Here is a 24,385-nt window from a genome sequence, read left to right as displayed (position 1 = left end):
TCAGTGTCAAGGAGAGCACCTTTGCTATAAGGAAGTGAAGGTAATATGCGATTTAAAAAGTTATCTTTGTTGCCCGTAAGAAACAGTTTTGTCTGTCTAACCACAGTAAGCTGAGAGAGAGAGAGAGAGAGAGAGAGAGAGAGAGAGAGAGAGAAATTTAGTTGGTCACAGTGCTTTGTTAACAAATTTTAAAGTATGTCATTTCATAGCTGCTTTTTTGTCTAAATGAAAAGAAAAAAACATGACTACTGAAAAAGAAATAAGATAAATCACTTGGCACCCACTCTTGATTCATTCCAGTCAAAGAGAAATAAAAATAGTCAAATAGAATAAGATTCTGTACTAGTGTCACCAAAATTAGATTCAACTCCAGTGGCAGCAACAGTCTGATTTTCTTCAGAACACAATTTTTTCATTATTGACATTACCAACAATGGACATTAAGCCAAGAACAATGAGCTCCCATGTCAAAGTAATTAACACGGTTAGAAAATATAATCTAGCAAAATATTTTTGTCAGTACAAGTCTAAGAAAATATCTTTTCAGATAAGGAAGATAATCCAAATCACTGCTGCGCATTAACAGATTTTCAAAACACAAACAGATGCCCATTGAAATAAGAAAGGATAAAAACCAAACTTCCAGGAAAAGTAAAGAGATCTTGATATAAAATCTAAAATAACCCTTAAGTAAAAAGAGCTACAGTAAAAATACTTTCCCACTGTAAATACTTTCAGAGACCTATCATCGTTGTCATATTAAACATAAGGATAGATATGTTTTGTCTAGGGATATTAAAATGTGCAAGAGGGGGAGAGTAGTGAAGGTGTAACCACTGAAAATTTCAGTGATTATACTTTTACACGTGGAGGGGGTGTCTCTGAGGGAGCTTGTGTGCACTTGAGCTGGCCTTTAACCCAGCTTCCTATGCATACCAGCTCCCATGGTGCCGCCTGCCTCCCCCCCACCTCCATCAAACTGCTGCCATCAAACACAAGCACCAGGGGAGGGGGTAGAGAGAGAGCGCATGCAGCTCTGCAAGCACCAGCTCACACTTGCTCCCTTCACACACACGCCCACTCCCACACAGAGGGAGCAGAACAGTGGGGGAGTAGGGGGGGGACTTGTGTGTAACTGTGAAGGTTAACCAGTGAGCCCAGACTCAATTTTTTTAAGTCAGTTTTTTGCTTATATAAAACCCAATATGTTTCCTCTACTGACTCCATATAATGGTCAAACTATTTGTAGGAGGGAAGGAGGATTAGCAGAGTTGGCAGAACAACCCATCTGATTAGAAAAACTGTATACACATTGAAATGGCAATAGAATCTTGCACATATTAGAGGAGTTCGGGTTTTGCTAGTTTTTTTGTATTTATTTGGCTATTGAATACAGAGAATGAATACAGAGAATTAAGTGTTCAAATTACCAGTTATAATAGTATCTAAAACAGGTGTGGTCAGTAAGTGGCCAACCGATGTGGCTCACCAGGGTTAGAGCCTTTATTTACTTGAGTGACCATAGTACAGCGGCTGACAGCTTCCGTTGGCCACAGTTCACCATTCCTGGCCAGTGGGAGTTGTAGGAAGCAGTGGGCCAGCACACAGCAGTTCCCATTGTCCAGGAACAGCAAACTGCGGCCAATTGGAGCGGTTAACACCCATACCAGTGGCTGTGCAGGTAAATGAAGCATCCGGTGACCTACCAGGGGCTAACCCTGCCAAACTGCATCCAGCCCACAAATCACTTATTGCCCACCCCAATCTAAAACATGAAGACCAACAAAAACTATTGTAAATCAAGACATCATGACTAACAGTAAATCTATGAATCATTAATGTATCAGAAAATGACCTCTGTCAACAGAAGTGCAAAAATTGTATATATAAATACACACCGCCCTCCTCCTCAGCTAAGTACATGTCTCTACTCACCACCACGCACAGCATTCCTTTCAAGCAATGATTCAGAATAATCAACTGATGCAAATGATATCCTAAAGCTCTCTTTCAGCCCTTCATCCCATGCTGACAATTTCTCTTTTCTCCTATTCCAGGAGTAGCTAAATCATATCATTAACCTTGAGGCTAAGAAGGACAGCCTGTTCATAAACTGCAGTACCATTCTGTCAACAGTCATCTGTTTATGTCTCCAACTTCTCAGCCAGGTTAGCAAAACTTTTAAGTTGCCAAAAACTTGAAGTTCTGAGTCTTAAATCCAGAAAGAAGCAGATGTGCAGTGCAGTGCAGTGCAGCTAGCAATATTTGCTTTAAGGACGTTACCTGTGGAATTCTTTGTGAGGACATGCGTGCTTGATTATAAAAAATGCGACCAAAGTGATCTCGATCTGGAAATACTTCAGCTTGGCGGGGTAAGTTTGCTCCTCCTGAGTCAACTAAATCAAGTGGAATGAAAAATAAGTTTTATGTAAATCTACCTCTTTGCACAATTTTAAACAAAGATATTATTTCTTATTATTTAAAAATTTGTCTGTCCATCTGTTTTTTCAAGAATACTTTCTACACTTGAAGAACCAGGATCACCAAATTGGGTATACAAGTTTTGTCTTATCATAACTTAAAGCAAGGTAAGGGTTTGGTTATGCCAAGACGATGGGATGTGCATGGAATGGATCAGCTTCTCATAAAATGGTAAGGGAGGACTCTGCTATATAATGACCACAAGGGAGTAGCAGGGGATATGGGACTGGAAGCAGGGACAGTTATACAGTATAATGATCACGGGGGGGGGGGGGCACTCAGGAGGAGCAAGATAAGTTTAGTTGTGCCAGGAACATGTGATGTGCCTGGAATGGGATTGCTCCACATAAAATCATATAGAAAAAAAAAGAGAGAGAATCACCATGCAGGTGAAAGGGGCTGGCTGTGGCATTCCCTACTCCCTCCAGGATTTTCCCAGCTCTGAGCCTCCCACATCCCATGCACACTTTAGGGAAGGGGGGAGATGGTCCCCCAATGGGTACAGTGATGTTGCTGGTTGTACCCCATCATTGGAGTGTAAGGGGAAAGTGCACAGTTTGCTGCTGCATTTCTCACTCTGGCTGGAGAGTGCAGAGGGCAGATGAATCTGGACCTTTAATAATAATGGAGATTGCCCATCTCCTAGAACTGGAAGGGACCTTGAAAGGTCATTGAGTCCAGCCCCCTGCCTTCACAGCAGGACCAACTACCATCCCTGACAAATTTTTGCCCCAAATCCCTAAATGGCCTGGACAAGGATTGAACTCACAACCCTGGGTTTAGCAGGCCAATGCTCAAACCACTGAGTTATCCCTCCCCCCTATTTTAATGGCCTCCTCAAGGATTAAACTCACAACCCTGGGTTTAGCAGGCCAAAGTTCAAACCACTGAGCTCTCCCTCCCTCCCAGACCTGCCCCAGAAGGTCCCCAGCTAGGCCGGCTGGAGCTGCAGCAGCCATGGAGATGCACTTCTCACCTGGCCCCAAGCTGACTGGTGAGAAAGGGATGGGGTTGTCCTCTCTCCCCAAGCAGTCTGCATAATAAATCCCACACCGCCATCTCCATCCCCACCCCAAAGCAATGCGCTAAATGGGTACATCTTCTAGTAATTAAAAATAGGCCAGGTTATTCCACTTGGAAAATGAAAACTGATGACCACACATGAACAGTTGTTACGTATCCCAAACATTTTTAAGTAAACCAATGGTAGCTTCATTTAAAGATGTAATTATACTTGGCTGTACACACCTTTTGAAACTCATCTGACAAACAGTTTTTTGTTTTAAAGACACTCACTTACAAACCTTAACACAGGAAATTAAAAATTAAATGTTCTGTGTTCCAGGACAAATTTATTTCCTTTCTAAATATATATGATCTAATACCTTTCACTGTAGCTGCAGAAATTAAAACTACACTTAATTAAATCAATACATAAGGAAAGACATTCTAAGGAAGACACTGCTTAACCCCTTTCTTCATGAGTGGTTGCAAAAGCCTAATGCTCTGCTAGTAACTTGATAGCTCACAGAAAAGCATCTCTTTGGTTTCAAAGAACAGGATTACAGAGAATTGCACACTGGCTACCCATTCATTCTGACAGTAAAAGTTCACAAGCCAAATATTGTTTATTAAGAAGTTAAACTGAATAATTTATATTAAAATATACTATCTCTATAATAAAAGCAAGCATATTTGCATATACATTTTCTCATTTAATAAAATGTCTAAACATTCTAAAATTAATTTACTCAACCACTGACTATGACTAAACAAATGAAGTAAAATACACTGAGATGGAATATACTAAAAGAAAAATGTCAAACTATAGGAAGATATTAACAGACACGATATATGGCGTTTTTGTTCTTTTTTACATAAATCAATAGATATAAGCAACTTTATAAGAGATCACATCAACTAAAATAACACAATTACTTCAGTGAATTACTGTTGATGTGAGCACACAACTTTTCCCCTGGGCTATTTTGCTTTTTTCCATTACACAGGTAGTAAAATGAAAGAACCTGTTCCTCTGGGTCATCAGTTCACTTTACTACCTTTATAAAATGAATGAACAGATAAAGCATATAATCAAAAAGCATCATAGGTATGCATGTGTCTGAAATCCCAAACAGCTGGTTGGTATTTCAGTCTTAGAAATGTAAAAGTGGAAAGAATCTCAATAAATCATTTAGTCCAGCCCCTACACAGTGGCAGATCTAAGTCCATCCAAGTCTAAGTTATCTACACCATCCTTGATAGGTGGTTGTCCAACCTGTTCTTAAAAACCTCCTGGCTACGTCTACGCTACGAGTTTTGTCAGCAAAAAATATGCTAATGAGGAACTCATTTGCATGAGTCATGATCTCATTTGCATATTTAAATTTACATGGCTGCCGTGTTGAGCCGACAAACAGCTGATCAGCTGTTTGTCGGCTCAGCGAGATAGTCTGGACGCGCGGGTGGCGACATCAAAGGTATTTGTCGACCACCCAGGTAAACCTCATCCCAGGAGGCATACCTGGGTGGTAGACAAATACCTTTGATGTCGACACCCGCTCGTCCAGACTATTGCACTGAGCCGACAAACAGCTGATCAGCTGTTTGTCGGCTCAACACGGCAGCCATGTAAATTTAAATGAAGCGGCGATTATTTAAATCGCCGCTTTATTTTACTATGTCTGGTAGCCTAATCTACATGCCTCTGGCGACAGAGGCATGTAGTCTAGACGTACCCTAAGAAGTCCTCATTGGAAATACCAAAGTCAGGGCAGGCTGCAAAAAGGAGTGTAGATACTCACAAGACCAGTAGGTGACACAGAAGTTAAACTCCCCAAACAGTACAGATTGTGTTTCTGTCCTCAACAAGCTAAATAAAGAAGTCATACAGCCCCCTTTATTGCATTCCGGTTTTCTGGCTCCCTATAAGCACCTAGGTGCAATATAGTAAGAAGTTATTTTAAAACTCTGCTCGGATATACAAAATGTTCTTCTGAGCCCAAAGAGAGTCAGCCACATTACCAGGTCAAAAGAAGTAAAGATCTTACCCAAAATATCATGCTGCCACAGAATCCTTTAGTAACTAAAACTATAACGGTGTTTTCCCTCATTTCTTGCAAGGGATGCACTGTGCAGTTGAAGTCCCTTAATGGACCACCAAACAGTTGGTGATCTCATCCAGAAACATAGCACGTTTGGAACTACAGATATAGCCTATATATCTCTAGCTCGTAATACCAAGATGATACAAACACATAAACAATAGATTATCATACTTGGCAAATGACAACATTTTCACAGAGACCCCACGTTACATATCTGATATTTCTTGCAATTTTTAATAATGGTATCAACAATATTATGAAGTGTCCCAAATATTCCATATAGCATCACACCTACAATCACAGACATTCCACAACACTGCTAGGTAATCTGTTCAAGTGCTTACCAACCCTGACAGTTAGAAGTTTTTCCTAATGTCTTACCTAAATACCCCTTGCAGCTATTTAAGTCCATTACTTCTTGTTTTGGCCTCAATGGATTAAGAAGAACAATTTATTGCCATCTCTTTTATAACAACCTTTTATGTATGTGAAGACTTGTGTAATGTTCCCCATCAGTCGTCTCTTCATTGCTTTCTACAATTTCAAATGGAATATACCATACAAAAAATATCAATGTGTTTTACTCCGTGTTTTCTTAATCAGTCAAAAAAAATCAACGGTTGAGTAAACTATCTTTTAATCTTGTCTCATCTTTAAGTTAGCATGCTTATACACTATTTTATTCAGTAAGCAAATATGTGTGCTAAATGTGCTTGCTGTGAAGTAGTATAATTTTAATATAAAAGAATTCAGCATTGAAATACTCCCATCTAAAAGACTACACGAGTCCACTTGTTTCAATCTTTACTTGTGTTTCATGTTTTCTAGATTTTTAATCATTGCTGTTCCTCTTCTCTGGATTTCTTCAATTTGTCTACATCTCTCCCAATATGTGATGCCCAGAACTGGACATAGTAATGCAGTTGAGGCCTTATCAGTGCAGAAGAATTACTTCTCTTCTCTTGCTCACAACACTCCTGCTAATACAGTAGGACCTCACAGTTTTGAGCTTGATAGTTACAAACTGACCAGTCAATCACAGGCAACAGCAGTCCCCTCCCCTCCAAAAAAAGCAAATACAGTACAGTATTGTGTTAAATGAAAATTACAAAAAAAAAAGGAAAATCAGCACATTTCTGCTGCACAGAATATTCGAATGTTCAGTTGCAAATTTTTGAAAGATCGACCATAAAGTTTTGTTCAGAGTTACAAACAACCTCCATACTCAATGTGTTTGTAACTCTGATGTTCTATTTTACAGCCCTGAATTATGTGCACTTTTTGCAATGGGATTATATTGTTGATATATTTAAGTTTATTACCCCAGATCCTTTCCTTCAGTACTCCCATTTTGTATTTGTGCAACTTCCGAAGTGTAGTACTTTGCATTTGTTCTTACTGAATTTCATACTATTTGTATTCTAAACCTGTCCCCCAAAGGGCTTGTGACCTCTCCCAGATTGGTACTGTGCATATTTTTAAGTGTACTCTCTATACCATTATCCAAATCATTTATGAAGATAATGAACAGAACTGGACCCAAGACCAATCCCTGCAAAACCCCACTTGATATGCCCTTCCAGCTTGATTGTGAACCACTGTTACTATCCTCTGATTACAGTTTTCTAACCAGTTGTGTACCCACCATATGATATGTTCATCTAAGCTATATGTCTCTAGTTTGTTTATGAGAAGGTAATTTGAGATAGTATCAAAAGCCTTACTAAAGACGAGATACAGTGTTGATGGCATCCATTTAAAAAAAGTAGTCTTCTAGCTAGAACCCTGACCTTTGTTTAACAATAGTCATTTAGTATTTTTGTAATGGGACTTACCTAAATATAAACAAGGGAGATGATTTTGCATTGCAATTTCTTGAGCTCGTAAATGTTTCTTCACTGTGATTGGATAGTAGGTACCACCCTTGACAGTTGCATCATTAGCAACAATTAAACACTCCACTCTGAAAAGCAGAAACTTTATGATAACCAGACATACTTCCCTATGGACCTACATTACCACTGTAACCATATCTGCAACAACTTCCCTCGGCACAATTCAATACATACCCATTAAGTGTTTATCACCGTAACACTGTTCCATTGTTAGATATATCCCTATCAAGGCTGCAAGTGACTTCATAAAAAATTAGAAATCCGGTGGCACCTTATAAACTAACAGATTTATTGGAGCATAAGCTTTTGTGGGTAAAGACCCACTTCGTCAGATGCATGAAGGTGGTCCGCCCACGAAAGCTTATGCTCCAGTAAATCTATTAGTCTTTAAGGTGCCACAGGACTTCTCGTTATTTATGCAGATTCAGACTAACACGGCTACCCCTCTGATAGAAGTGATTTAAAGTCATATTTCCTTCAAGTTTTTAGAAAACATGCTCTTAATAAAGAAGCATATTAAATCTGTCATTTTAAAGAAAGCATCACTTATTTTACTGACCACAGCTATGCAGAAATTTAACAGAAAAGGAAAAAATTGGTGAAATTTTTTCTTACTCTCTCCAAACATGCATTCCCTTTTTTGAAAAACCCTAGATCTATGCTCTACATTGACAGCATTCATATTCTTAAGCAAGTGACTTGTAGTGATAGTCCAGTGTCAAAATATAAAGCAGTACCCCTTCCTTTCCCTGAAGACAAAACTAAATAGGAAGAATTTTCATTTTAGTAAATCTTCTGGATCATGAAAATTGAACACCAGAAAGCTTAGACTTAATATTGGAAACAAAGTGCCAGCTGGCTCCCAGAGCTGGAACTAGGAGCCAATAAAAACATCTTCTCTATCTCTTTCATCACATACCTAATATCTAGATCAATGAGAATTTCTTACCCTGACACCCGTCCGATGCCTGTGATAATGCCTCCTGCCGGTACCTCTTCATTACCATACAACTGGTAACCTGCAAACTGGGAGAACTCCAAGAATGGAGACCTAAAAAAAGGACAAACATTTTTATAGGATTATTAACAGGAAGCAACTTGACATTACAGTCTAGATCATACATCATGTTGCTCCCCAAATACGTGAACTTCTCTACATTTTCTAGTTCAATCCCATCTACACTGGTCTTCCTTCCTATTTCATTATCTCCAAATACTCTTTTCTTTGTAGAATAGTGAAAGCAAGAGTGAGTTTGAAGGCGATTGATAAGATCTGGAAAAGTAAAGTGATTAGCTTAGGAATGAAGCTGAGCGTCTTGAAAATGTGTGTATTTAGCAGCATGTTGTATGGATGTGAGACATAGATAATAATGATAGAAATGTAGCCGTGTTAGCGTGGTGTAGCTGAAACAAAAAACAGGACTATGTAGCACTTCAAAGACTAACAAGATGGTTTATTAGGTGATGAGCTTTAGGGGCCAGACCCACTTCCTCAGATCAAATAGTGGAAGAAAATTGTCACAACCATATATACCAAAGGATACAATTAAAAAAAATGAACACATATGAAAAGGACAAATCAAATTTCAGAACAGAAGAGGGATGGGGGGAGGTAAATGTCTGTGAGCTAATGATATTAGAATTAATTATCACCTCTAATATCATTAGCTCACAGACATTTACCTCCCCCCCCATCCCTCTTCTGTTCTGAAATTTGATTTGTCCTTTTCATATGTGTTCATTTTTTTTAATTGTATCCTTTGGTATATATGGTTGTGACAATTTTCTTCCACTATTTGATCTGAGGAAGTGGGTCTGGCCCACGAAAGCTCATCACCTAATAAACCATCTTGTTAGTCTTTAAAGTGCTATATAATCCTATTTTTTGTTATAGGTGATAAATGTAAGATTCGAAGAGAATATTGGCGTTCGAGAGGAGTTGTTATAGAAAGATCCTGAGAATAGGATGGATGCAGGTGGTCACTAACAAGGAATTATATAGGAAAATACAACTGAAAGAGAACCTACTGCAGAAGGTTATACAACGGAAGTTACAGCTATTCGGGCATATCTACAGAATGAACAATGAGTGAAAAGTTAAGACCCTGGTATTTGGCATAATGGATGGTCCGCATAGGAGAGGCAGACCCCACAGAAAATGGTAGATGATATAATAGATTGATGCAGAGCTAGTCTACAGAAACTAAGCCACTCCACACTGGACAGGGAAAGATGGAAGAAAATAGTGAGAGGGGCATCAGACACCAATGGGCGTTGAGCACATGGTTGTGGATGATGATGATGATGAACTTGACATTAAACATTCTTTTCTTTTGATTCCCACTTATAAAGCTCATGGTTTTAAAATGTGTTCTTGAAATGTATCTTCCAAATAACAAATATGTTAAGATTTCAAATCAACACTACTTGCACATATTTTAGGAAACTTCAAAAAATAGACAATTCTGTCAGCTCACACAACACATAAGAGTACTTGATGTTTTATAGCCAAAAAGAAATTACACACCCTGGATCTATGAGTCTGTCAATTCTCTCTCTGGGTAACAGCTTTCCTCTTGATGTATGAAGCGTTCGTGCCTTTTCTCCACCCCCTATGACACAAGGTCATTCATTAAATCCACTGTACACACAACTGACTACATCACCGTTAACATTTAATTTATAGTGAAAGCAGATCTAAATGCTCAGTTGTAAAAATTTAAAGAGACAATATATTTGACAGAATTTACATAACCTGATTTAAGATGATGATGCAGATAATCCTGTTTGTAAGAATTATTTTTCTTCATTCTTTACTAATGAAGTTTGAAAGCAAATCAACTCTCAGCTAAAAGAGTCTATTTGCTGCTGTCTATTTGGACTCTGAACTAACAGAACAGTCTGCACTCAAAAACTTACTTTTCAGGGATGACAGAATTGCTAGGCACATGGACAAAGTGAGAGGCTGAGCTCCATGCTCCCAGAAGGCCGGAGCCTTGGACGGAAAAGGCAGGATTGGAAGCAGTCAGCACTCAGCGCCACGTGGACTGTGCTGCGTGGGGCTCCACTGTCAATTTAAAGGACTTGGGGTTCCAGCTGCCATTGCTGCTGTAGTAACAGTGGTGGCAGATAGGAGTCCTGGGCCCTTTTGAATCACTGGGCCCTGGGGCAACTGCCCATTTTGCCCCTTTTGGCAGGCCTGCTGCAATCAGAAATAGACAGGAACCTATTGGGTCACATTCATTTCTCTATAGTACATCTTACACTGCTTTGCTGAATTCAGCATTAAATTGCTCAAGCAATGGGGCTCTTCACATTTCCTCGCAAGATTATTCTATAGTGTAGAAGAGCTCATAGTGAACAGCATTTAACAGTCAACTTACATTTTCTTTTGCACCCTGTCATTTAATACTTTCAGTTATTTCACTTTGGGCTACCCTAAATTATACCTCTCATTCTGTGGTGTTTGACACCATTCCAACACTTGTTGCCAGCTGATCATCTTTCACCTTCTTAGTAGCAGTGTCATGTACCATTTTATACTTCCTCAGAAACTAACACCACTGATGTCAGTCAAGGCTAATTCATCCTACCAGTAGGAATGGCTCTCAATGAAAGAGGGACATTTATTCTTTAGAACTTTGCCAGACAGCCACCTAATCATTCTTATATGCCTTTTCATTACATTACAGACATTACAGCTTCAGTGACTTCCACAGTCGGAAGGAAAACTATTGCTCAGGAAGAATTTAAGTGAGCAGGACAAAGCAGAGTGATTGTGCAATACTTGGCTTTTCTCCTGTTCCCATCTGATGGAAAAGCACAGGAAGATTCACAGAAACAAATAGTCTTATCTCCAATTAGCCCTGAGCACTACTAGGCAGTACTGAGCACCCTTCACATCCACTGAAGTGAATAGGAAACAAGGATATTCAGCACCTCCCAGAAGAAACTTTTGAGCCCAATTCTGCAAGTAAATAATAATGACAAAAATAAACATGTAACCTTAACTCTGCTCCCTTCCAAAGTTGTGGAAGAAACTGTATTGTAAGATTTGAGAAACAGCAATTTAACAAATACATTCTCATTATGCAAAGGAACAGAGTGAAAGTTGGAGGTGCAGTCTTGTTGTGCAGCTTCTGTGTAGTGGTTTAAAATGTATATGCTTCACTTAGTTGGAATTAGTTAATTTAGATTTTACAATCATGAAGATTAAGCCCTGTGTTTCTAGTTTTTCTATAGTACAAGGCAGGGCTAAGTTTCTCAAAGGTAATCTCTGCAAACTGAGGAGATAGTAACACTACAATGGCACAGCCACGGCTGTAGAGCTGTACTGCAGAGGCTTCTTACATTGACAGAAGTGTTTTTTCCAGCTAAGTAACAAGCCCAATCCTCCATGAGGCAGTAGTTAAATCAACAGAAAAGTTCTTCCATGTACCTACCTGCTTCTACCCTGGGTGTTAGGTCAACATAACTACATCTCACTGGACAAACATTTTTTCAAAGCCCTGAGCAATGTAGCTAGGACAATCTATTTTTTAGGTAAATACAATGAGAAGTTCAGTAGCACCATGGGGCACGTCTACACAGCAGGGCTAACATCAAATTGAGCTATGCAACTTCAGCTACATCAATTGTGCAGATGAAGTCAAAATTGCTTAATCTGGCTTTTGGCACTTACTACAAAGCAGGAAGTCAAAGGAAGAACACTCTTCCTTCGACTTCCCTTACTCCTCATGAAATGAGAGTTACCATGAGTTGGAGTAAGAAGTCCTCCAGCTCAACATTATTTTGAAATAAAGGCTTGTAGTGTAGACACTCATTATGTTATTTTGGAATACCATCAGTTATTCTCAAATAATGCTGCTGTGTAAGATGTTTCCTTAGAGACTAACAGATTTACCATGGCATAAGATAAATGGGTTAGTCTCTAAGCTGCCACAGAACTCCTTGGGTTTTTTTTTTTTTTTTTGCAGATACAGACTAAAACAGCTATCCCTCTGGTAATTTTTAGGTGCGAACAGGCCTGATACTCTAATAGACAAATTGAAAAGACATGTATTTGTCCAGCTGACTGATTATAAAGGCAAAAACCATGGCGACAGACTGGAATGAAGAAGGGAAAACATGTCAGTAAAAGTTTATTTTTTGCTGTTTGTTTAAAAGAATACTGTTACTAAGTTTATTAAAAACAACATGCTTAGCTGTTCCTAATAACTTAGAAATAAGTGACCACTGCTCCCTGCTAACACAAAAAAACCCATCATACAATAAACTTAAACTTCTTCAGCACTGTATTCAAAACTAAAATTAGTTAAGAAAAACTCTATAAAAAACAAATCCAGGTCTACTTTAAACAATGTTCTAAAAATCACACAGAGAACTTACCTAATCTGATCTTTTCTGCAAGCTCCTGGAGTTCAGTTACTAGGGCTTTCATTCGTTCATAGTTTTCCTAAGTGGGAGGGGAAAATATCAGCATATCAACTTTAACCAATTAATAGAGAATCGGTTCACATAAAAATGTGTTAGTTACTGGTGATATCAAATTGTTTGTTCCTCTTTAAAAAAAATCAGATTTTCTTTATACTAATAACATTATTTCCACTTATTTTTATCCAAGCATCTCAAAGTGCTTCGCAAACAAGTTTAACAAGAACTGTAGCGGAGTCAGATTTGCAGACTTGATTTATGTTTCAATCAGGAGGCTATTGCGAAGGAGGGAGAAAATAGTTGGGGTGGGGGACATTACCCCCTAAATTTTAAGTTTTGTTGTTAACCATTATAACACACATCAAAGGATTCATTTCAAACACTAGTATTCCTACTTTGTGCCAAACAATCATCGGTTCAAGTTCCAGGCTAAGAAGTTAAAACTCAGACTGTCTATATTTAGTCCAGCTGGTTGTTTAGGTTTAAGCTAAAGACACCAAAATGCTTATCAAAGAAAGAATAAAAATATCCTGGTGTCCTGGACAACATCCCTTCTTTTAATAAAACAGACTTTAATGTTTTTGGATGTGAGTAATCCATTAATGAGCTCATAATTGTTACCTTGTTTGTTTGCCTACAGAGTCACCACACAAAATTATTAGTGTAGAAGTTTGTACCCTGGTATACCTCAGTAATTAAAAATACTATCCAACCATACTCTAATTAGAGCCTTTAAAAAGCCAGATAAGAGTCATTCTTTTTAAAATATATATAATTACAGGGTATAGTAGACAAAGAAAAAAAAGACGACAACAGAAACCATTAAGCACTCATTCATATTGAGTTATCTTATTGTTATCCAGTTAGAAAATAAAGAACTTTGATTTAGTATCAGCAAAACCCCTCCAATTAATTCTGAAAATGTAGAATTGCCAATCAAGGCTAAGATTTCCCAGATATCTAATGAGTCTCACAACAATAAGGCCGTCTCAAGTCTACACAATAACCTGACTCACTCCTTCAGTCACAGAAAGGGCACAAGGATAGTGGAGAGAAAGAGGGGAAAACAGAGATGAAGTACACGCATACAAATAAAAATACGAAGACAATGTTCATTTTAGTTATTTTAATTTCATACTACATCATAGTCTGTAGCAAAAGATCACTATCTTATCATAGAACCCATAGAATCATAGAATACTAGAACACAAAGTATCCTAGAACTGGAAGAGACTTCGAGAGGTCATCAAATCCAGTCCCCTGCCTCATGGCAGGACCAACCACTGTCCATCCCTGAGAGATGTCTATTCAACATGTTCTTAAATATCTCCAGTAATGGAGATTCCACAACCTCTGTAGGCAATTTATTCCAGTGTTTAACTACCCTGACTATTAGGAAGTTTTTCCTAACATCCAACCTAAACCTCCCTTGCTGCAATTTCAACCCATTGCTTCTTGTCCTACCACAAGAGGCCAATGAGAACAATTTTTCTTGCTCCTCCTTGTAGCACTTTTCTTCATACTGGAAAACCACTATCATGTCCCCTCATTCTTCTATTTTCTAAGCTAAACAAACCGAATTCTTTCAGTCTTCTCTCACAGTTCATGTTTTGTAGACCTTTAATCATTTTTGCGGCTCTTCTCTGGACCTTCTCCAATTCTCCACATCTTTCTTGAAATGTAGTGTCCAGAACTGGACACAATACTCCAATTGAGGCCTAATCAGCACAAAGTAGAGCAGAAGAATGACTTAATACATCTCAGAATCATGTATGCTTTTTTGTAACAGTGTCACACTGTTGACTCATATTTAGCTTGTGGTCCATTATGACACCTAATTCCCTTTCAGCAATACTCCTTCCTAGACAACCACTTACCATTTTGTATGTATGAAACTGATTATTCCTTTCTAAGTGGAATACTTTGGATTTGCCCTTACTAAATTTCATCCTATTTACCTCAGAATATTTCTCTAGTTTGTCCAGATCATTTTGAATTTTGACCTTATCCTCCAAAGCACTTGAAATCCCTCCCAGCTTGGTATCATCTGCAAACTTAATAACTGTACTCTCTATGGCATCATCTAAATTAGAGATGTTAAATATTGAGTAACTGACTAATCAAACAGTCAATGCATTTTGCATCGACTATTTGATTAGTCAATAGGGCGCATCCGCCTTTGAAATGTTGCTGTTGCTACACTTCAAAGGCAAAGGTGTCACGTGGAGCCCAGGGTCAGCTGGTGACTCCCCCCCTGACTCCATGCAGTGCTGCCACTTTGAAATGCCATGGGGAGTGCAGGCTGACCCTCTATCATGATAAATAGTTATTATGTAAAATAGGTTAATAGGTTGATGATGTTTAATGGTATTTTGGGCTGTTTGGGTAAATATCAAAATGGAGTTGAAACGGACAAAATGGAGTTTGCAAGACATGTGACTTTGGGAAAGGGAGGGGTCCTTCTTATGGAGTAGTAAACAAGAACGAGTACAAACTGGATTATCCCACCTTTTTGTGGCTTGAGGTCAAACCACCTCAGAGGGTTTCCCGCCTAAAAGTTTGTATAAGCTCGGACGCAGCCGAGGAGGGGTGCTGTCCACCTGAGTGACAGTGTGTAACCAGACATGAACCCCATCTTGTTCCCCCCCCCCAAAGAGCAAGAGAAAGGCAGTCAGCCTTTGATGCTCTGGGAACGCAGGTGTGCTGCCTGTTCCTGACTACCATAAACAGAAACCAGACAGTAAATGGGCTAGCTGACGACCCAGGGCCTCCTGCAGCCCTGATGGCTAGTACCAGTAATTGACACGCCTGCACTGTCCCAGAAGAGGAATCTTCGCCCATCACATTCCAGAGATGCCCATTGTCTGCATTTTCCCAGGTGTGAATTATGCTTTGCACCCTTCGTGGGAAACTTGGCGTTCAAAGCCATTTTTCCTAATTGGCCACTTGAGACCAGGAAGAAGCCTACATGACCCAAGGGGTATAAAGAGGGGTTTAGTAGCCCACCCCATTTGAGCTCCAATCATCTACACCTGTTGGCAGATATTGATTGTCTCCCAAGGTCTGTGGGACACCCAACCTCGCCCTACTTCTTCCCGAGGGATTGAGAGAAAGACGCTGGCCACGCCAAGTCTGGAACGCAGGGGTGAGAATATATACCTGCTAGGTGTCTATTTTGCATGCATTTAATAAGAGCTCAGAGAACCAAAAGGGTTTCATGGTACCTGTAAGTGACATATTAGTGTAATTTCTGTCCTGTCCTTTGTAGTGGCTGTGTTATCTGTAACACAGTAGTAGCATTTAACAGCTAAGTTTACCCTGTAACAATAAAATAGTACCTGTTTAAGCTTTAACCTGACTCCTTCAGTTGCTGTAACAGAACCAAGCACAATTTAAAAGAACTTCAGCCGGTCATAAGGGACAGGTATAGGAAGAGCTTGGGCGTTTTGGATCATGTCACTCCCAGGTGACAGATCCGTTGGGGCATCTCTCAGTCTTCCCTAGACTGCCCGCTGCGAAGGGATCCTGTATCTTAGCAGCTGAAATCTGAGTTGTAATAAGCTCTCCCTGTAAACTTCTTGGGGCACCCATCAACCTTCTCCAGGTTGCCCGCTGCGAAGGGACCCCGGTCTCAGCAGTTGAAGTCTCGGGTGTATAACACACACACACCACTCACTGCCCTGACCATCGGCTGATACAGTGTTTGCACGGGTATTGAAAGACTTGATCCAGCTGCGGACCAGTCCAGAGAGCAGAAGAGGAATCCTATCTATCACCTTCCATCCTGCAAATACCACCTGCCTGCCATCCTCTTTGGGGTTCCTTTACCATCAGCGAGGGACTTCCCAGTGTACCTACCTGAGGGCTCTCAACCAGCTCAAGGATTGTAGGTCCTGAGCAACACTCTCCAGATCCGGTCACTCCAGTTCGAGAAGAGCAAGTAGCCATCTGTAATCGGGGTACAACTTACCTTTACGTTCATGCTGTCTGTGGTTATACAGAGGGTTTTTACTGTTCACTTTCACTGTTTTATTGATGGTTATTAGTTTGTGCCAGGCTTCGTCCCCCACTCTTCCCTGTTTTTGTATACAATCCCTAATACAGTTTCTTCTTGTTTTCACCTTTAATCAGAGTCTGTTTTCCTTTTCCCTTTGTCTTCCTTACAGGCCTAATTCACAGTTGATAGACCCTGAGGGAGGGGGCAGATCTGTTGTCTTTTGACTGGGGCTTTCACCAGCAGGCCACAATTGAGTGTTATCTAGGCCCCAGGGGTAACAGGAGCCCAGCGTCAGGCTGCATGCGGCGTTTCAAAGAGGCAGCACCACGCGGAGCCTGGAGTCAGCTGGGGACTCCCCCGCTGACCCCGGGCTGCATGCACCTTTTCAAAGCAGCAGCGCCGCATGGAGCCCAGGGTCTGACCCCAGGCTCCATATGGCACTTCCCCTTTGAAGTACCCAGCCTATCCCCTCTTCTCCCCTTCCGCGCCCCACCTCCCCGCTGCCTCTTTCTCATAGAGGTAGCAAGGGGGGGGGGGGGGGACGACTAGTCAGCTAGCCTGTTGATTATCCAACAAGCATTTGCTTATCAGATAGTCAACTAGTCGTTCACATCTCTAATCTAAATCTTGAAGCTACTGAAAAGAACTGATCCCAAAACAGACCCCTGAAGAACCCCACTTGTTATGCCCTTCCAGCATAATTGTGAACTGTTAATAAATATTCTCTAACAACGGTTATCCAGCCAGTTATTCACCCACCTTGCAGTATCTTATGCTTATATTATCGTATACTTTGAGAAAAATAAAAATTTAAAAAAGAAAAGGTTGCTCTTGGCAGTATGCCTTACTTGTACATTTCTGAACTTACATTATATAATGCTAAAACAAGTAATTTGTCATGCATTCTTCTCTAAAAGAAAACTATCTTTACTTTCTATGAGTACTAGAGATATCATTATAAATATGATAATTTCTAGATACAGCAATGCAAATCTCAGGTGGCAGAAATTACAAAGGAATTTTTTTAACCTCTTTAGAAGCCACACTTGCAAAATGGCTATAGTACCTGATCCTTTGCTTCTTGACACAGATTTTCCTTTATTTTCCAGAATTTAAACTTTTATTTTTTGATTACCCCTCTGGTTTTAAGATAGCTTACATTTAGAAGGCCAACTTGTCTTGCTGGATTTACAGCTATAAAGGCAAATATGAGCTAAGGGAAGTGTGGCCTTCATCAGGCACCTTATGCCTACTTTGTGTTTGCACTGTTATTCCATGTAATACATTTGTTTCAGACTATAAGTGCCCCATAGCAGGGACCTTGGCTTTTCTATGTTTGTAAAACATCATATACACTTATAGCGCTTTATAAGTAATAATTACTTCTACAAAAAGTTAACACTGTTTGCCACCTTCCTGCTTGAATGACGTACTAGATGTATCCAAGTAAATGGGCTTGTCCAGGATAACTGGACCTACCTGGCCTATCTTGACGTCCCACCAGAAACGGCTGCCATAATACACAAACTTTGGAAAAGGAGTGAAAAGTTTGTTTTAAAAAAAACCCAAGTCCAGTTTTATTTTTAGTTTGAACTCTTAGAGCGCATGCACACACACAGATATCTAATGCCCGTTAAGATTACTAAAGGAAAAAGTAACTTTTGAACACTTAGCTGTATTTCTGACTCCTTTTGTTTATCATATATACTAACGTGTCACAATCATTGTTTTGTCCCCAAGTTTACCTTTTGCAAAACAAAACCTAAAATTAATGGAAATGTTTCCATAAATTGTTTTTGTTTGGCTGGCTGGTTCAGTTTTTTATTTTGGTTTTTTTATTCCAATGGAAACATTTTAAAATAAATGCATATTCCCCTGCAGGGTTTGCAACCCACATACTGCAGCACTATGAATCAAAAAGTGAAACTGATTTATTCACTGTTCAAGCTGGGGAAAAACGAACATACACAAATCATTTAATTAGTGAAAATTAAACTGGATCCTAATTTGTAGAGTTTTAATTAATCCAAGTTTACTAGCACACAGCTTTGTCTGCAGTGTTATGAAGTCAACAATGCCCTTTTAAAATGATGCACAAATTAGCCAAGTTGCATCAACCCATACTTTCCATCTCTTCCAAAATATATTTTTAGATTTTCTCCTTTTTTCAACAGATATTGACTGGCATAGTAAAAATATTGGCCTCTCTCTCAATTTACATTTAATTTCCAATCACAGCGTTGCTTTCAGGTTTCAATATATCACTCAATACCTTCCATGGTATATGACCAACTCCACTTCTCTCTTTCATTAGTAAAGCTATTGATCAAAAGCATTACAGTGGGATCCCTTCCTGCACAAAACCCAGATGTCAGAACCTGGCTATCTGTCCAAACAGACCTCTTTGCAGAAAAGCGGGAGCTATAGGAGGAAGGATGTTTAATGTGTGCCCTTAGACTGGAAGCTGCTTGGAGCAGTGGCCACCTGCTCCTGGAAGTCTTAGGAGCCACTGGCATGCAATTGGTGCTCTTCCCAAACATAGATGGCAAGCTGTTTGGGCCGCTGGTGTCTTGGCACCAAGAATAATCCTGGCCCAAAGCCAGGTTAAACCAAAGCTCACTGCCTGTTGCTCACTGCTCCCCCTCCCTCAGCAGTGTGGATGCTTGGCAGGGATTTCTTGCACAAGAAACCCCTATGGCTAAAATGGCCATCGGAGCTTTCTTGCGCAAGAGAGCGTCCACACTGCCATGGATGCTCTTGCGCAAAAGCACAGCTCACACATGGCAGTGTGGACGTGTTCTTGCGCAAGACTTCTTGAACAAGAACCCTTGTGCAAGATGTTCTTCTGCAAGAAGCCACCAGTGTAGATATAGCCTAAGAGTTTCCTCCCATGAGCAGAATGGATTTTGTGTTGTGCACCAATACTGAGTTCATGTGGCTTGTTTGGATGTGCCACTGTGGCACCCAAGTTATTAATAAATATTTTATAAAACTTAACCTCTTCTCTCTGCTGCCATGTCTCCTCCCCTTACACCATCAGCTCCCCTGGTGCCTGCTGCCCCCCAACTCTTCACCCTCCTCTGCTGTTCTGACTCCTGCCCTTCTCACTGCCCTCAGCCTTCCTGAGACCTGCCCCCCTCCACCAGCCCCTCTCTGTCCCCTGTGCCCACTCCTCCAGTAGCCCCACTCTGATCGTGTGAGCAACCCCTCCTCATCCCCTCTCCTAACACCTCCCTCTACACACCTGCCCTGCCTCTCTCCTCTGGTGCTGGTCCCTTCCCTGCTGGTGTCTGCCCTTCTGCTTCACCCTCAGAATCCCTTAGCACCTGCACCTTCCCTTAGCCCTGTAACCTCCTGGTGCCTCCCCCTTTCCTTACTGCCCCTGCCCCCTTTTTCCCTGATGCCCATCCCCTCACCACTCTCTGCTCCCATTCCCCTCATGCCCCTCTGTGCCCACACATGACTTGCTCCACCCCCACCTTTCTCATGCCCACCCCTTCCTTCAAGCCTTCTCCCAGCATCTCTCCCTCCCCCTCCAGCCCCCAATGCCCTTACTCCCTCCTCTCCCAGCATCACCCTGTCCCCCCTCCCACTGACACCTTCCCTCCTGCCCTTTTCCTCATTGTCTGCACTTGGCCCCCAGGCATTTGTCTCTCCTGCACCCCTGTCCCTTGGTGCCTTCCCCTTTCTTCCCCCTCCCCCTCCGCACAAGTCCCTTCTTCTCTCACCCCTTTCCCTATATTCCCCCTCCCCCTCCACACAAGTCCCTTCCTCTCCCACCTCTTCCCCTATTTGCCCCCACCCCCTCTGCACAAGCCCCTTCCCCTCCCACTCCTTCCCCTTCCCTTCTGCCTTCCACTTTGCAGGGCTGGAGTCTGCGCTCGGGCCCCAGAAGTCCCCGGACTCTGAACCTAGGCCACGCGGCGCAATACCGCGCCAAGCAGTTTTAAAGTCCCGGGCTGTGACGTCACATCACGTCCAGACTGAAAGCTGCATACAGCAGGGACGGTTCGGGTCCAGGGAGGGGATGCTCTGGGGTCAGGGTAGGAGGACGCGCAAGGGGGCCGCCAGGTGGGGGCCGGTGCCCAACCCAGGCAGGGCCGGGGGAGAGACACAGCTCCAAATATTGGTGGAGCAGGACCCCCGGCTCTGAATATTACTGGAACACGGGCACTGTGATGGACCGGGCTGGTCTGGGCACAGCTGAGGGTGTCCACTCAGGGCGAATTGCTCAAACTAGGGGCTCCTTACAGCCACCAGACTGGTGACCTTTCCAAACAGGCCACAGACCAGTGCCACAGAGCGCTTCAGCTGCCTGCCTGAAGCCTCACGAGCAAAACCCCTCCAATGCCCCAGCAATATCCGTGCCCCAGATGGCCCCGGGCCTCATACACAGGTGGGGGGTCTTAGAACCCAATCCCACCTACCCCGAACAAGTTCTGTCCGGTTCCAAGAAACCAGCCACAGATCCCAAGTCAATTTACCCTCCGGATTTTACCCACAAATCACGCTGAGCCAAACCTTTAGCATCTAACATCTAAAGGTTTATTGCTACCAGAAAGAAAAGCATGAGAGTAAGGTTGTTAAAGGATAATACTTTACATGCATCGGATCTCCCAGTTCTCGATGCAGGCTCTAGCAGGGATGTTATAGCTGCTGGCTTGGAAGTCCTTAGTTGCACATCCTAGGTTAGGATGAGTCCACAGTTCTTTCCGGCTCTTCAATCCCTGCACTGCTGCCTCTGGGATGAAATGCTGAGCTGAGTACCTAGATGGAGTCAGCCACATGGCCTATTTATCCCTCCTTCCTGTTCTCTTCTCGGCTACAGCAGGTCACTTGGCCCATGGCCTATCCCCGTGTTCCCTGCTGGTAGCCCCTAGGTATGGGTCATCACTCTTGAGGTGTGTCCTTGGCCTATAGAGGGCTATTGTTCCAGAGTTTTGCTTGTTAGCATGTTTATAGGCTGAGCTGCTTTGCCCACAGTTCAACCACATACAAAGAAATATTTGGTATCCACACAAAATACATGGTTATAACTTCACATACCGACATTATACAATCACATGAATAGCATATATGGAATCAGAAGAAAGTAGGTTTCTATTTGACACCTCACATGGACCCCCTTTGTGCCACTTGGGTGCAGCAGTGATCTAGCTGCTCCCCTCAAAATCCAGAAACATAACAGGCACCACGAGCCAGAGCGGCCCGAGGCCGGATGCACCAGCTGGTGCCCCAGGCGGAACGCGTGATCGGCGCCCCCACCTGCACAGCTGTCAATAGCGTGACGTAATCATTGGACGCCCCATGATGTCATCATCGGGCGCCCCACTGAAGGCGGTGCCCTAGGCGACCGCCAAGTCGGCCTATACACACGGGCCGCCACTGACCACCAGCCCATATAACTCACCACCCATAGCCATAGGGGGAGAGTAGAAGGAAACCACTCTAGCCCCACTGTGCTGCTGGTCACCCAGGAGCAGCAGGGGGCAGCTGTGGGATGTATGAGGGAGGTGAGGAGCATGTGGGCTGCACAGTGGCTAGAAACCTCCCCAGGAGCAACTGGCAGAGGGGGGAAACACAGACAAGTATAGCACCCTCATACACTTTTGTGCACCCCAGTCCTTCCAGAGTCCGCACTCTTTCCCCCCACACTTTCATCCTGCCCCTTAAACTCCCCCTCCCCCCGAGCCTGCAGCTAGGACTCCCACTCCCTGCCCCAGCTCAGAGCCAGCACTCCGGCTCCATCCCATCATCTGCACCCCTCACCCTCTCCTACACTCACATTCCTTCCCAGAGCCTGCACTCCCTCACCCCTCCTGCAGACAAACTCTCTCCCAGAGCCTGCATCCCAAGCCCCCAACTCCGTCCCAAACCCTGCACCAACGCCCCTAGAACTCCCTCCCAGAGCTCACCGTCGCCCTCCGAGAGCCTTAGGCGGGTGGGGGAAGAGTGTCTGAGGGGGGAAAGGTGTAGACTCTGGGTCAGGGCACACTGGGCACCACCACCATTTCTGCAAACCTGCCGCAGCTGGCCCCGAGCTAGAACCTGAAGTCTAAGGCTGTGGGGAGGGGAGACGCCCCTCCACGTGTCCTCCCCTCAGGGTGCCTCTGTGTTCTGGGTTCCCCTCTGGCTGCGTGGGGCGATGATTGACAGCGTGTGTGGCCCTGCGGCACTCACAGGCCGGGAAAAGCGTCAGACGGCGGGGCCCGGGACTCGGGTACCGAGCGAGCAGGAGCCAGACGCTTTCAGCGGGCCGGAGCGGGGCCCAGACAAGCCGCCGAGCCCGGCCTACCTGGTAGAGCGGGGAACCGGCGTCAGGCTGCGAGCCCACCGCGGCCACCCTGTCCCCGTGGTACGCGCGGGCTAGCGCCGTGGCCCGGCGGCAGAGGCGCTGCCCCAGCCGCCACTTCAGGCCCGCCAGCATCGCGGCGCGGAAGCTGCGGGATCGGCAGCGCAGGCGGCACCTTCCCCAGTCTGCAGCCGGCTGCCCCGCCACTCCCCCGCGCTGCAGCCAATGGAAAGCGCGGGGCCGAGCTGCGGCCTCGGGAGGCGGCAGAGGTTTTCCCCCGCTGCTGAGGTCAGAGCCCGGCCTCCCCCCACGAGCGGGAGCCAGTAGCCTGGGTGCAGCTCTGCCCCTCACAGCGCTGGGGAAGGAAGGGGCCGAAGGCTGGACAGCTTGGCGAGTCCAACTGCGGCCATGGAGCTGCAACCGGCGCCGCTTGCAGGCCGGGCAGAGGTGCGCTGTCTATTGGCCTAGTCTAAATCCAGTGTCTGCCAGTTATTAATGACGTCTTTCTATCTGCTCCATTTGTCTGATTAGACGCAAGCCTACCACTACCGGCACAGCTCAGCTTCTGCCCTGCACCCATGTAGGAATTTTTTCTCCTGTGCTTCACAGTTATGCAGGACACAGCAGTCAGCTATAACCATTGGCATATTTTTCAGTGAGCCGGTCTGGTGAGGAAATGACACACTGCCCTTTCAGTGTACCACAAACTCATTCAGCAATCATTCTGGACCTGTTAAGCCTGTAAACGATTCTTTCCTTAAGGTGGCTGGTGAATAGCTTCATGAGCCAGGGGACTAAGGAGTAGACCGAGGCCCCTGCAATTGCTACTGGCATTTCAGCATGACCCTGCTTGAAGTTTTCTGAACAGTTCTGTGTTCTTGAGGAGACCATTATGAATCTTCTCTGATTTGCCAGTGTTGACAGCAGTTAAAATCCATGGTGATCCATCATTGGCTGCTTAATCACGTAAACGCGGTGCTTTTTTTGAGACAGTACTGCCTGGTACACAGTACCAGCACCTTCAGTCAGAGCTCAACAACTTTTCCCCTGAAGTACCATCACTTTTTTTTTTAACAAAAAAAGCACTGCATAAAAGTATACCTTTGTCTTGATGTACTCTGGGGCAAAATGTGCATTGTCTACTGCTCCTAAAGTTTGGGGAACCTGCTGCTGATCATTC

The 24,385-nt window shown here is 43.1% G+C and overlaps 1 protein-coding gene across 1 annotated transcript in view; it reads right to left on the bottom strand.

Moving 5' to 3' along the window:
- MCCC2 (methylcrotonyl-CoA carboxylase subunit 2) overlaps positions 1-23,695 on the bottom strand; it is an 85,617-nt gene extending 61,922 nt beyond the window's left edge. The window contains exons 1-6 of the mRNA XM_075932240.1: positions 23,209-23,695; positions 12,872-12,938; positions 10,011-10,095; positions 8,433-8,534; positions 7,424-7,551; positions 2,284-2,396 (exon numbers count right to left, since the gene is read on the bottom strand). Coding sequence (XP_075788355.1) covers positions 2,284-2,396; positions 7,424-7,551; positions 8,433-8,534; positions 10,011-10,095; positions 12,872-12,938; positions 23,209-23,340 — 627 coding nt within the window. The 5' untranslated portion in view covers positions 23,341-23,695. The remainder of the gene's footprint in view (positions 1-2,283; positions 2,397-7,423; positions 7,552-8,432; positions 8,535-10,010; positions 10,096-12,871; positions 12,939-23,208) is intronic.
- Positions 23,696-24,385: the final 690 nt, after the last annotated feature.

The sequence above is a fragment of the Pelodiscus sinensis genome, chromosome 6, assembly GCF_049634645.1.
Source record: "Pelodiscus sinensis isolate JC-2024 chromosome 6, ASM4963464v1, whole genome shotgun sequence".
NCBI lineage: Eukaryota > Metazoa > Chordata > Testudines > Trionychidae > Pelodiscus > Pelodiscus sinensis.
Note: the sequence above shows the minus strand (reverse complement) of the source record. Positions and strands in the feature narration are given on the sequence as shown.